General features: G+C 43.5%; 1 protein-coding gene across 2 annotated transcripts in view; it reads right to left on the bottom strand.

Annotated features, from left to right (window-relative positions):
• LOC118235729 (A disintegrin and metalloproteinase with thrombospondin motifs 2-like) overlaps nt 1-15334 on the bottom strand; it is a 66651-nt gene that overhangs the window by 23796 nt on the left and 27521 nt on the right. For both annotated transcript variants that reach the window (XM_035433441.1, XM_035433443.1), the window contains exons 4-5: nt 6010-6215; nt 1580-1663 (exon numbers count right to left, since the gene is read on the bottom strand). In XM_035433441.1, coding sequence (XP_035289332.1) covers nt 1580-1663; nt 6010-6215 — 290 coding nt within the window. The remainder of the gene's footprint in view (nt 1-1579; nt 1664-6009; nt 6216-15334) is intronic.

Raw genomic sequence — 15334 nt, forward strand, 5'->3', positions numbered from 1 at the left:
TTTGCAGTACCTGCACATGACCAATCAAATTCACTGTCCTAAGACGTAAGCAATCACATTCACAGTCCAAAAACAATGACATTCTCAAGCATACAGACTTAACACAATCACATTCAGTCACAGATTAACACAAACTTGTGGAAAATCGCCCAAAGTTAATGTACCTTACATGCACGCGCACACACACACACACACACCCAGCACACTTTCAAGGGGTGTTCTGGATACTGCAGCTGTTGTCACGGCAATCACAGGTGACGGGCAGCTGTGGGGAAGAGACACAGAGCTACCTGTCCTTCCCACTGACAGGTTCATCCGTTACACTCCTGGTCTTTATTTACTTTCAATCTGAAACATCTCGGGCGTCAGGTCAGGATAACATTGCTGCTTCTGCCAATCCCTCTCACTCAGCATGTGAGAAACCTAGTGGTAATGGGCAGGGAGCAAGGCTGAAAAACCAACTGAAAAGCCAAAGATAACCGAAATGAGACAACACATAAAAGCACTTCCCCTTACAAAAAAGATCAGAAACCATATGTGTCAAAAAACCACATGTGAACGCCACACACATACACATGTGAACTATAAAAATAATCCCACTTATAAGGTGAGAGGGGGCTACTTCGAGTCGCATGGTTTGTTTTCACACGTGAAAATTGTAGTTTTTTTGCATGTGGCAATTTACATTCACATGTGAAAAAAAGTCAACCATGTGAAAATCGTCCATATATGAAAATGTAAAATTCATGTGTGAAATTGTGATTTTCAAATGTCATAAGGCAAATGTTGCGTACTTTTTTTGTATGGGTTATCTGTATCACACTTAACAGTATTAAAGTTGTTTTTTTCTTTTTGTTTGTTTTGTTTTTACCAAATGACTGAATTAAAGGTGACATTTAATGCTTAAAAGATTGTGTGTTGTATTCCCTGTAATATTAGCCATGGAGTTGTATTTGAAAAAAGCTATTCAAGCAAAGCACAAGGAGCAGAGCAGCTACAATGTCCAGTCATGATTCTTTTATGCACAGCCACCAGATCCAGTTCAGTACACCCACTGCCAAATCCCCAATTCATTAGAGGAGCAATGCATAAACAGTAAGATAATTATGCACTTGCAAAGTCATTATTATTTGAGATTATTAGAGATTTAATTAGAGATTATTGAACTATCTTGGTTTTTACAACAGATAGTGTACTTAAAATCCCAGGATGATATATTTATTTCCAGGGTTTCGCTGAGTATATTCGGGAGCATACTTTTCTGTGATGCAGTACACAGTACAGTTGGGAAATAGTACGGAAGATATTTTTTGCATACTGCCCATGGCGTACTAAAATTTCTGGTAGACAGTACATACAGTATTTTGAGGACACAGTAGTTGGGAGGCTGATTCGGTCACAACCATAATGTCAAATATTTCCCATCTAATAGTGCTGTGGGGTCCTCAGGCAAAGCCTGATCAATTTAAGGGTCCTTGAAATTAAACTGATTTGTTCTCAGGTTAGCTCCTATTCAGGAGTTTTCCTTCCAAACACCTTCTGCGTACAACTGCCTTACAGATAACGAGGGCCCACTCACCTTTGCATAGCTCAGCATGATCATCCGCACCAGAACCACGTTGATCCGGGTCCCCAGGGAACTGTCCTGGTAAACTTCATTCACCTGGAGAAGCACACACAACCAGTACCGGCTGAGAAAACTTGATCCAGTTCAGCATTCAAACACAACAAAGGCAGGCGTAACCAGCCCTGTCCTGGCGAACTGCGTTTTATGCTGTTTTTTTTTGTTGTTGTTGTTTTTTTTTACTTGTTTCCCCACACTCTTATCCAAGGCAACATAGAACTGATATGTTTGTTAATTATTCTGCAGGAACTTTCTGAGGCTGCTCACATGTGCAATAAAGGTGGCATATGTAGGATTATATATATATATATATATATATATATATATATATATATATATATATATAGATACTTTATTGAACCGCATGGGGTAATTTGTTCTCTGCATGTAACCCATCCTAGCTATCTAGGAGCAGTGGGCAGCCACCCAGTTCTGAGGCCAATGCCTTGGTCAAGGGCAAAGTTAGAAGTGTACCAATCCTGACATGCATGTTTCTCAGAACTTAAAACCTGGAACTTCCCGGTCATGACTGTGGTTCCACCGGCAAAACAAGAATTCGCACAGGCGCGCTGTGTTTTCAAAGCAAATGAACGTCAACGCAAGAAGAACTCGCGCACACGCAGCGCTGATAAACATCAAGACGAGAATAATTCGCACACGCGCGCTGTGTTTTTAACGCTGATGAAAGAGCACTTGCTCTCTCTCTATCTCGTCCCAACTGTGCCGGCTGGCACACAGCGAGGCAACAAAAGCCGTGCAGAAATAACTGTGCCGCAGACATGAGAGGGCGGACGAAGGCTCGAGGCCCTGTTGCGAGGCTCTGCTCACAGAAAAACACAGGGACAAAAAAATGTAAACAAACTGCATCGTGGGAGTTATCGGGCTCAGCGCTGACAGTGATGGTCTGTCGACTGTAGTAGTTAGCGGCTCGTTTTTTAAACAGTGCCACTTCGCTGCACTAATAATTCGCATGAGTTGTTTTACTAGTTGCTCGTATTAATATATCCTGTTGACAACGATACGTGCTGTATGTGGTATATAAGTGTGTGTTATCTCATTTTTAATAGTGTTACTTTAATTAGGTTGTTTTATATACAGAATTTACTTATGCAGCACTTTTCATGCAAACAGCTCCAAATGCTGCGCAATGCAGATTAAATTGCTTATGTTATTGTATATGCTATTTTGTACAGAAAGTCTCTGTGGGTAGACAGAACTGATAATTACATAACTGGAAATGTAAATACACTCGGAGTGAACCGAGTGGAGAAACTGATTGGTAGCCCTGCCTCTTTAAACACTTTTACAGAGATACTGCATTCTACACACTTCCTGCCCAAATCCATTTAGAGACGGTTCAGACAGACCGTGATCTATTCACACACAGGGTGGCAAACAGGTAGTGGACTTGTCATTTAATCAAATGGTGGTACTGAGTTCAGGTTTAGCACAGATGCATTAATTAGTTTGTCAAACCTCTTTGGTCAACCCTGGCCACACCCTTATGTAGCACTTTGTACCTGTAACAAAATAAGCAATAATATGGTGTATGCGCCGGTAATGTTTGGATTCCCTAAAAATCTGAACGAAACAAAAGGCCTCAGGCACCTGTGGTGCTTGGGCGGCTAAGGAGGAGAATAATAATCAGAAGAGTATTTTAAGGGCCTATTCAGACTACAGATCTTTTCCTCAAATGATTCAAAAGCCATTCTCAACGGATTAGCATTTATCCAGGGCACCAATACCATACACCTGCTTTTGAGCCCTGCTCCTAAACTCCTCCACCTGCCCAAACTGGCCCAACAGGGACACAGTGGGGTTCCGTGTGCCCAGGAGGGCAGACCTGCCGGGGCCTGAAAAATGCCAGCATCGCTGCAGTTTCTCACCTCTCAACCTCATCACCTATTTTTTTTTATTAAAACCGGAAAAAAAAAAAACTTTTCATAGCACCACACCCCTCTGGCGACAGGAGTCTCTCGGCTTTCTTTCCTTTCTGCACGCCTCTAACTCTCTTTGCTCCCCCCCATTTTCTATCTGCAGAGGCTGTAAGACAGGCTGCAATACTCTCTCTCTCACTCTCCCTCTCTCTCACTCACATGTTCTCTCTCTCTCTCCCTATCTCTCTCTCTCACTCTTTCTCTCACTCACACATTCTCTCTCTATCTCTGTCTCTCCCTATATCTCTCTCCTCTCACCCTCTCTCCCTCTCTCTCACTCTCTTTCCCTCCCTCCCTCTGTCTCCCTCTCTCTCTCTCTCTCCCTCTCTCTCCCCCTCTCCCCCTCTCTCTCTCTCTCTCCCTCTCTCTCTCTGTCTCTCTCTCTCTCTCTCTCTCTCTCTGCGCAGCAGACCCCTCATTAGCACAGGGCTTCCATGGGGCTCGGACTGCATTTCATTACTGGGCGCGGTGCAGCGGGGAGATTAACGGGAGTCCAGGGGTCGCGCTGTCGGAGGATCATTAGGACTGCGCCAAGGACACGGCAAGGTCGCTCTCTCCCGCGCTGGAGAGGAGAGGGTGGGAGAGGAATAGAGAGAGCTGCCCCAACAGCTATATGTAGCATCCATCCATCGCCAGAGTGGAGAGGGGGTTTCAGGTTTATGTATATATGGGTTACGTTAATAAGTTATGCCAGTCCTTCTGTTTCTGTGATTGGTTAGATTATAGTGTGCCAGTGTTGATTACAGTGCATCACTGTTCTGCTGTTCTGTGTTATTACATATGTGTGTAGTTATTTGCAGAGCATGCTATATATGCTCTGCAAATAACACCAATGAAGAACCATCCATTTTAAAAAGTACAGAACAGACAGGGGAAGAAAGAAAGCAAGAGGGGAGGAAGAAATGAAGATGTAAAGTGAAAGTGATGGAAAGACATTTTCTGTGTTTCACTTTCTCCTCCTATTATGGAGAGCAGGAGAAAAGCACCACAGGGAATAAACTTTAAAAATGAGTGTTGGCTAAAAACATTTTAAGGCCGTGTATCTTAATATAACATTGTTTAAACTGTATTTGTAAAATACCAACATATTTACTGTAGCACCTGTAACTGAAGACAGCAACCCCACACAGGAATGCACAACAACACTGTCCGACGTGGGATTCAAACCCACGTGTTCAAGTTTTCAAAACACTAAGCACTGGACCTGTACACTTATGGTTAGAAGCCAAGCAGATTAAGAGTTTATTTTTGGTGAAAACAAAAAGAATTCTCAGACCTTCAATACTGCGGAGCACTGAGGTGGAAGAGGTCTCGGAGGTGAAAAAAAGGAAGAGAGAGAGAAAAAGAGAAAGAAGAGAAAGAAACAAAAAGAGAGAGGGAAATAAAAATGGGTCGCTCAGATGGATACTCCTTCTCAGCATTCCTTCTGCATCTGTTTATCTTTTCCTTCATGTGACACCTGCTGTAATACATAGCTATGCGAGATTTTTTTATTTTTCATGTCAACTACTGAGAGGCAAGCTGAGCTGCAGCAGGACTGCGTGAGTGGGAGTGTGACTTGCAGCGCGCTCATTCATCTAGTTTTTTGCACTGATTTATTCCGACTGCGCTTTTCCTAAACAACGTCCCCCCCCCTTCTCTTCCCCCCTTTCTTCTCCTCAATTTGGAGTCAGCGACTGTGCTTCTCCCGTCACCCCTCTGCCTGAAGGGCGTTGACACCGCCGCTGCGCTCGTCTTTGAGCCTGCAGGCCACACAGTACTGTACGAGAGAGTCGGCAGCCACTGGAGAGAGGCGCATCTCTCAATGATGAGAACAGGTTGCCTGTGGGAGTTCAGAATATTGCGAGGAAATTGAGAGGAAATGTTTTTTTTTTTTTCTCAAGGAACCATAAAGCAATGTAATTACATAATAAAATAGAATAGATAATGGACACTGTGACCAGGTAATGCTGCCCATGCTCTGTTCCGATGCAGACCTAGGAATCTAGGAATCCAGGCACAGCTGTTACAGGAGAGCACACAGGGTTCGACTCTCATCAGTTACTTGGAGATCCCAGCCTTGGACATGTCAAGGACTCATTAGAGGCTTGCTCTTGCTTGAGGAAACACAGAACATAAATCCTTCACACCTCTGCTTAAAAGACCTTGGCCCTGAGGCAAAAAGGGAGCAAAAGAGAGAGAGGGAAAGAGCGAGAAAGAGGGAGAGATAGACTGAGCATGAGACAGGGTGAGGAAAAGAGTAAGGGAATGGAGATGGAGAGAAAAAATGAACGATAGAATGAGAGAGTGAGCGATACAGAGAGAGAGACAGAGCAGGTGCTGTAACTGGTGGAGTGCTGCACTGGGCCACACACTATGCAGACCACAACATGGGCCAACTGGGGGAACAGTTGTATGGAATACTGATTTTCCCATGGGGTGCTGGGAGAAGTGCCCAGGGAGACTTACGATGTTCATGAGGGTCAGCAGGTACCTCTGGACGCTCTCCTTCCCGTGGAACTGAACCACAGAGTAGTCCACTCCCAGCAGCACCTCGATGCTGTAGGGCTGGTCTGTCGCCTGCCTGCGGACCCTCTGCGACCGGGTCCGGTTCAGGTTCTGCTCCACTCCTCTGAACAGTGTCTCCAGGTCAGTCAGTCCATCCAGTGCGGAACCTGCCGGAAGGAACCGCAGTTAACAGCCAAACTTCAGTGCACCAATTTACCCAACAGACAGAAGCACACAGAGGGTCTGTAGGGCCGACTGAGTTTCCAGTGGCTATCGCAGGGGTGGTGCATTTCGGGCCAGTGTGTATGCTGGTTTTTGTTTCTACAAATTTGTTTCTATAAATTATTATGTTTCATACAGGGACACAAGAAGAGTCTTCGTCTGTCATTCATGCACTTACCAAGAAATGTCGCTGAAATGTCAGATGGCATAAATGTTAGAGCTAATTGAGTAATTAAGGCAAGAAGTCGGAATGAAAACCAGAAACAGATATGGCTCTCATTGCCCACTTCTGGGTTATCATGTCAAAATAATGAGATGTGATTCTCTGTCTAAAGTTGGTAGGCAGGATATTGCAACTTTCATAGAGCAGGGTTTGTAACGGGATTAACAACTACAGAACATTTTTTTTCAGGTCGATTTCTGTCAGTTATTTTCAGAGCCTTCCCCTCTTTCTTTCTCATAAACAGGAACGATCTCTGTCAGAGAGTGTGGGGTACGGCGTGGGAGGTACCCCGCTGGGAACGTGTCCTGTCTCTCTGTCAGCTGGGCCATCCATCACTAAGTTCTCATGCAACGTTGCCCTGGCAACTTGTTCTCCGGTGAACCAGCAGAGGCGAGGCATTGTCTCCCACCAGTAACACGTTGAGAAAAAAAACGCGCAGTAACTTCAAGTGACCGAGTCAAAACTGCAAAATGCGCACTAGTGCGGAAACTACAAAAGCTAAATATCACATGTTAATAATGATAAGTAGCATTTGTTTTTTTTTTGTTTTTTTTAAATAAAATAAATAAAACCAGCCCAGCATTGATAAAGAACGCTTTTTTAACAAGCATGAAAATTTCACAGTTTGATTCACACCTGGGGATATGAAATGTGCTACCTGTAACTCTCCAAAGATGAAACTCAGCGTGTAGCTTTGGGACTTGCGTTCAGGTTACAATCCTGTCATCTGCATGTCATTACATCCCATAGGACAGGTGGGAAAATGAGTAAAGCGGCTCACCTTCTAAGAGTGTAGTCATTCTTTTCTTTTCTGTCCCACTGTAAGTGGGGATTGTACAGCCTAACAGTCATGTGTGAGTACATATATATATATATATATATATATATATATATATAAGTACTGTCAGTACCAGTTTTTTTTAAATCACAATATGGAAAAATAAAAATAACACATTAACAGGAGTGGTTTTTATTTACACAGGAAAACAAGACCCCCAGGCTAAGGGTGCTGCAATGAACAACGTAATGAAATGTAATTCACAGGATGCTTTTCTTATCCTGCCCTCTCAAGGGATCCCACAAGGGAGCTGTTTGCCCGTTCACTTTCCTTTAAAAATGAATCCTGTTTTTTTTTTAACCGACGGAGGAAACGGCTGTGTTTCTGGGAACATTTGGGAAGCCGTGCTCGGGACAGACTCACACCTGTATGGGACGAGCACGCTGAGGACTCACGTGGTCCTGCAGCACACTGCCAACCGCCCCCCCCCCCCACCCACCCACCCAACCGCCCAAGCCCCAGCCCTCCTCCAACTCTCAGAACCTCCAGTTTCCCCAAGAAAAGGGCCTCTAACCTTCTGGAGATGTCCTTCGCCCCCTACTGGCAGTGCTTATGGACTGTCCGGGCTTTTTACATGGAACAGACTGATTAATCATGTTGTGCCTCTCTTGTGCCATCGTTCACAAACTCCATAATAAAAACAGAAGTAAGCTGTGTAGCTGCTCTGCATACAGGCATCTGCTAAGCAAAGGAATGCACATTCAGCACTTTGAATGCACTGAGCATCCAGAACCTGAACCCTCTTCTTCTGCACAAAGACACAAGCAGGACTTGCTGACCACCAGAACAATGAAAGAAACCAACAAAACCATAGCTGATCAATTAACGGTTTCTTTTCACTCCAAGACAAATACCGTGCAGGCGCAAATACAAACAAACTAAATATGCACTAAATATGTGCGGATATTTCATGGCGACAGCAAAACTTTTTTTGTCACTGAGTTAAAGCCAAGGCAACGGTCACAAATTCAAAAATCTAATCGTAGCTGAAAAACAGACGCAGAGGAAGAGGACGAGTTGAATGGGCGAGCCGTGCGCTTGACTGAGGTCACCACCTCACAGGCCCTCGTGACCTCTGGTCTGGCACGTGGGTGTAATTCTGCGAACCCAACCCTCAGTTCTGAGACGGTGTGAATTTTGGAATGGTGCGAATGACAGGCGGAGCAGTCAGAAGCTGCATCATCCCGCTCGCTCTCACCCAAAATGCCCTTCCCCAACTCAACAGCAGGATCTCCAAGCTCCTGCCTTTGCTTCTGATGCCCTTAGAAGCCCACATTTGCGACAGCCCTGCTGTACAGACCCTGCCAAGTGAGTGGTGACTCTTATTTGAAATACACCTTCCGTAGGGCCTGCGGTAGAAATAACCGTTAATTTAAGCTGTTGGGATGTTTATTCTGTTCAGCTACCTTGCACCAAGGCCAACAGATTTATAGAAAGCAGGAAGAAGATCCATTAGGCTCTGAGCAGGGTCCAGGCTGCCTGAATCAACTGGCCATGATTGAGGAGGCCCTTGTCCCAACTGTCAGCTGTGATGCAACAGGTTAAGCCACACCCACCTCTACTTTTGCTGTAAGAACTCAGTATGGTAATTATCCCTTGCTCTCTGGGATAGGTAACACGTGAAAGGCAGTGAGAGAAAAACCACTTTATTCTTCTCCATTTCTTCCTCTCGTCCAGTTCAAAAATACAAAAATACTGACAGGAAATTAAAATGCCAGTAATGTAAGTTTTTTTTTTCCAATAACATGTACATAATTTTGTAATGAATAAAATCAAATTTAAAATGTTTTTGTTGAGGTGACATTACGAGAACAAAAGAAATAAATTTGGAAGTAGCAACTGTTTAATTTCCCATGGTGTTCTAACGCTGAACTAGATTTCTCAAACTGGAAAGACACTTTCAGCTCAGAAAGGGAGGTTTGTTTAATAATGCCTGAACAATTGATCAATGACACAATCAATGGTGTCAGTCACTTGGTCAGAAAGCATTGTTGGCTATCAGCACTGCCCTCCATATCTCATTACAGCAAGATTATTGTGATACGGCACCAGATTAATCTGAGTTTTGTCTTGGGTTGACTGAATTACGAATGGCCTTAATTAGATTAAGTGCAAAAATACCCTTAAACAGACTAAGAGTCAAATATAGAAAACAGTAGTACACATCTCATCCTCTTTATAATATAATATGCAATATATACAATATACAGTGTGATTGCAAATAGAAATCATTTATGACTCCTACAAAATCCTACAAAACGTCTTTGCCATTCCATGGTAGGACTCACACGTTTCCAACAGAGTGCACTGTAGAAAACGTGACCTAAAAACAGACTGATCACTCTTTATGAGAACTGGATCCCCTGTCTTAGGGGCACTGGAAAATGTCAGCAAAGCTGTCCAACAAGATATGAGCTGTACTTTACTGAGAGATTACAGAGTTAACGCACACTCACTGAATCTGAAGAACAGAGAAAGAGAGAGAGAGAGAGAGAGAGAGAGAGAGAGAGAGAGAGAGAGAGAGAGATAGTGAGAGAAAGAGAGAGAGAGAGAGAGAGAGAGAGATTGTGTGGTCATATACACCCTTATGACATTCACTGATCCCAACTGCACTTCACTGAGAAGAACAAGAACAGGAAACAGACTATGAAGTAGTAAACTTGTTTTTTTTCTGTTCTGTTATATGCTAGCCCATAACTAAAGGATACAGATGTCGGGTCACACAGAGTTCAACAACACAAGCAAGAGTGGCATATAGAATTCCAACCTTGAACCATGACCTCAGGGCATCAACGTCAGCCTTGTCAGTTGGTGGATGTTAATTTCTTCCTTTTTTGTTGGAACTTGCAAGAAGAAAAATCATTTTGAATGAGCTGTTACGTGCACACAACACGTGACCCAGCTAGCAATATAACAGCTTGACTGTTGAGTTTCAGTGTTTCAGAAATATTTTATACAAAGTTGTGCCAGAAGAACATTATGGAGAGTTGACTGTTTTCTGAATAGAATGCTGTTGTTAAATGTAAGGCTAAAATACATGGTTTGAACAGGGCACTAGGAGAAACACTGACCTCCACAAAGATAAATGTTTTCCTTTAGTGTTGTTGGTACGTTGCTGGTAATTGTATAATTTGGATGCAGTGCACTCTCTCATTCCAAAGCATTGCTTTGAAGGTCTTAACCTGTGCGTCAATAACTCAAGAGAGGCTGATGTGGATAAGAAAACCGCAGCCTGTATCATACATATCCACAATATTACACAAATCAAATTCATTACTACATTTGAATGGTATTCACACAGTTGTTACAATGTATGGCAAAAATATTTTTGAACATATGTGAGCTATGTGTTAGGTATATGCTTGGCATATTACATTATAAGAAGGGGCAAGCCACAGAAGGTGTATTCAATCATTCAGAGCAGGGCTGCCCAAACCTGTTCCTGTAGATCTACCATTACTGTATATATTCACTCCAACCCTTACAAAGCACAATTTATTAATTCTAGAGCTCTCTTAGAGCTGCTAATTGGTAGAATCAGGTGTGCCAAATTAGGGTTGAAGTGAAACCCTACCAGGACGGTGGATCTCTAGGACCAGGGTTGGGCAGCCCTGAATTGGAGGGTTGTGGGCTTGGACAGTTGATAGCATCCTGGCGTGAAGCAGATCTTTGGATTCTCTCAAGTGCAGAAGGTAATAACGCTCGGTGCTCGGAGGTCACAGCGCCACCTGGTGGCTCATGGTAAGAATGACTGTTTAATACAGTGTGTAGGAGCTGCATGAGAGAGAAACATAGGAGGCCAGTAAAGGATCGAGAGATGTTTTGGGGTATGAGGGTGGTAGTGAGGGGAAGTGAGGGAGGAGTTAAGCAGGATGTTACATTAGGGCCATATTTAACCACCCATGTCAGTTTGAATATCTCTATACACTTTTAATATCTCTATAATATACTTTTCTCTGGTCAGCCACATGTGACTCTTCTGTGTCCTGTCAAATGGTGAAACAGGTCATATTCTTCCATGTTCTTCATATTATTCCCTTTCCAATCTTATTTCCATCCAAAATCAAGATGGCACAAGACTTTCTTTCAGAATCCAGAAATGAAATCTGGCACACATACTTAAGAAGGCCCAACTAACCCTCACATGGTAAAATAAAAATATCACTTTGAGCGGAAGTAAGTGTAGGAGTTTTCACAAGTGTGGATCCTCTAATGTGACACTTTGACTCTGAACCTTATGCCAAGTGCATATGCTTGTTTTCTTACAAGACTTTATCTTCCCCACGTTTGTGAAATATTACAGCCGGAATCCTAATCATTGTAACTATAACTAAACAGGTCCGGGTGGGAATAAAACTCCTGTTCCCCTCAGGAACAAGATACAATTTCCCATCATGACCCACCACTGGCCAGGGGTGCCACCAGAGACTTTGAGCCCCATGAAAAGATCTCACATTGAGCCCCACTAACCCCGGCCACTCCATCCCAGCACAATTCTTTCCTGGTCAGTCAGGCCCCCTGGAAACATCCTAATTTGCCGCCCTCCACCGCCCCCACCAACCCCCCCCCCCCCCCCCCCACTACAGCACTCTTGCCACTTGCCGAGGGGCAAAAGAACTTGCCCCCTCAGATTAGTGTCTAATCTAAGGGCTGCACTGAAACACTTTAAAATCACATCCTTCCATTCTTACCTCCTCATCTGCTTCTGACCCTGAAAGGCCCGACTAGGTGCCACGAGAGGGAATATTCAAATGCTGCAGAGGAGGAAAGATGCGTTGTTTATCGCAGCTATTTTGTCTATTAATAACTACGTCCCACAACACTTTTCTTCGAACAGGTAATGGAAAAGAACAATTGTGCCTAGGTGTTTGTAAGGAGAGAGGGAATTAATGCGGATTTTGCATGTGTCACAATGACAGCCACTGACAAAGACCCATGCATAAATAAGTAGACAGCAAAATAATTAAAAATCAATGTAATGTTATTGATTCACTCAATCACTGAATCAAACTGTATTTGTTACAGTGCAGTTTTGTATCGTTTACATAATGTGATTGCCACAAACCGACATTCATAATTAAAGTCTGTTAAATTAAAGAGCTGCAGGTTTTAACATCACTTATGAATGATGTTGCCTGAAAATGATTCTGGCATGAGCACGGATGCCAAAAAAATCCCCAGGTGGCCATTCCTCTTTTCTCATTTCTTTATCCCCTCTCTCACTTCCTGTCCTGTTTCCGTATGATGCGCTCAGAAGGAATCAGGGAACAAAAAGAATGGAAAGATCTGAGGAAAACTGACAAAAAATTAAATGCAGTCAGACCGTTACTTTCACTTTTTATGCTGCTAGTGTCAATAGCAGATTCAGACGAATTCCTTCCACTGCACAGCTTCTCCAAACTATCAAAGGAATTCCTGTGCTACGCTGAAAAAAACACATTATGGCAACTTATAGTGTAATGAGTGTCACTGCTAAAGCTTTTAAAAGGTACTTTACAAAAAAGGGATCATTGAAAACAGCCGGTCATGTGACCCCCCCCCCCGCCCCCCCCAGATTTGGCCTGTAGGTTAGTGGTGTGGTAGTGGCCTTCCGGACGGTGGATCTCTAGGTACAGGGTTGGGCAGGCTTGCTATAAGGCCTTAAATTCTTTTAGGCTTAATACTCAAGGAAAAGGGACATAAAATAAGCTACAGTACTGTAGTTCCTTCCTTTCCTCCAGTACAGGAACCAGTGATCCTGTATTAGCACAGCCAGTGTCGCCACAGAGCCCACAGAGAAGAATTTTACCCACTCCCACCGGTACCCCTCTTTGTTAACGGTCAGTTTAAAACATCCGTTCTGGAACATCAGAGGACGACAGTAAAAAGTCAGTCCACAGCATAACCAAATGGCTGTCATAATTTCAAAAGAAGTAAAGTTGCGGTGTTGAAAGCATATTTGATGCCCATCTACTCAGTGCTCAGTACAGACTGGATTCATTCCAGGCCTGACATGACTCCTGGTCCGTTTTGGATGCGACTTCCAGTCCCGTTGCCAGCCCGAATGCAGAAATAATCAGATCTCGGTGAAGGAGGAAACATTCACTGGACCCGGGTCCAATCAGCTGATCCAACAAAAATATCTGAGAGCCGTCTGCCCTTACGGTCGCAAAGACAGCAAGAAAAACGAGTGAAAGAAAGCATGATATAGTCTACCAACTTTTTTCACATATACCGCAAAATAACACACTACTTGGTGTGGTGTTTTTGCAGACTAGCAGGTATGTCTGTGGTTTAATTCACTACAGGACTAAGCCCACATTCTGCTGGTTCAGTTCAGGAGAATGAACTGCAAGTTGCTTCGACATGCGAGTGGCACAAGTTCATAGTTTCAGTTAATGTTCTAATTCAAGAATACAGTTAGCTTGTTGTCATTTACAGATATTATTGTGGGTAAGCAAATAGGGTGTTGTCTTTCTCTCTCCTACCCTCGCCCCCACATTTTAATATCTTTCCTCATTGTTTGGTAACCTTTGTAATCTCATTACCTGCACTGTCGTGAAAAGTCACACCACTAACTAAACCTTTACTGTGACACTTAATTAAGAACAACTTAATTAACTTGGCATCAAAGCTTCTGTGCTCCACTACACACTTCGAGTAAACAGAAAAAAGGAACACATGAACATTCATGTAGAAAAATGGCAAATAAAAACCACTAAGACAGAAGAAAAGGCCAAACTGGAACCCACAACAAGCAAGCAAACAAAACAACACTGGTCCTCATAACACACTCCTCTATAAATAATATTGCATTTTTTAAACCAAGTACAACTTTAGAGCAATAAGCAAACTCCAGGGCTGATGTTGATTTATGACAGCAGTATTTCCCCCTGGCAAAAAGATTCTAATCAGATTTCCACCATCTTGGCTTCACGGGGCCGATGGCTTTGCACAATATCCCCACTCTGCCTCTATGATTTGGTTCTGGTTCTGGAGCCAGACTCCCTAAGTCTTCATTATATTCCAACAATTCAAATGCCACGTGAACATGCCACAGGTTTGCGGAAATTCAGCTTTGGGTCGTGCTGTTGCTCGGTCGCAGTCGAAAATGTACAGATTATATATTATTCTTGCGTGTGTTTTTTTTTTTCCCTCCCATAGAAAATGACTAAAACCCTTCTATACTCTACTCTCCACACTCCACACCAGCTCCCCTCCTACTACCCCCCCCCCCCCAACCCAAAACCCCCCCAGCTTCTTTTACCATTTTGTCTCATCTGGGAACGTCTCTAGACGTGTCTGGAAAATAAATTGTGACTGCGGGGTGGTTAGTTCCTGCTCTGTCACTCTGTCTGCGAGCAATCTGACGGAGACAATCTTATTAGCAGAGTTTTAATGTGCTCCCAAGACTCCCCCAGCTCCTGCCAGGTGGAATTTTAATTATAAGGGCAACATTCATATTTTATTCATTCAATTGTGCGACCTTACCGGCTCATTTTACTACTCAAAAGACCCGGAGAGCTAAAGTTGGTGCTCTGCCAGCCCAGCGTGGATACACACACACACATACTCTCAGACACACACACACACACATACACACGCACACACACATACTCACACACACACACACACACATACACACGCACACACACATACTCACACACACACACACACACACATCCTCACACACACACGCACACACACACCCTCTCACACACACACACACACATGCACGCACACACACACACACATGCACACACACAGAGCAGATATCCGCACTCAAACACATGCACATGTACCCACAGAACACTCAAACAAACTGACGTATCCATAATCACATTCTCACACAAACAAAATAGACACGCATGCACACACATCCATACCCACATGCAAGTGTGACTTGGCTCATTGGCTCTAATGAACATTTAATGAAACATGACAAACACATTTACCCTCAACAGTCTGAGTTGCCACATTGGGTCGCAGCACTGGGATGAAATAACACCTGTTCAAACACATAT

Source organism: Anguilla anguilla, chromosome 9, assembly GCF_013347855.1.
Source record: "Anguilla anguilla isolate fAngAng1 chromosome 9, fAngAng1.pri, whole genome shotgun sequence".
Lineage (NCBI taxonomy): Eukaryota > Metazoa > Chordata > Actinopteri > Anguilliformes > Anguillidae > Anguilla > Anguilla anguilla.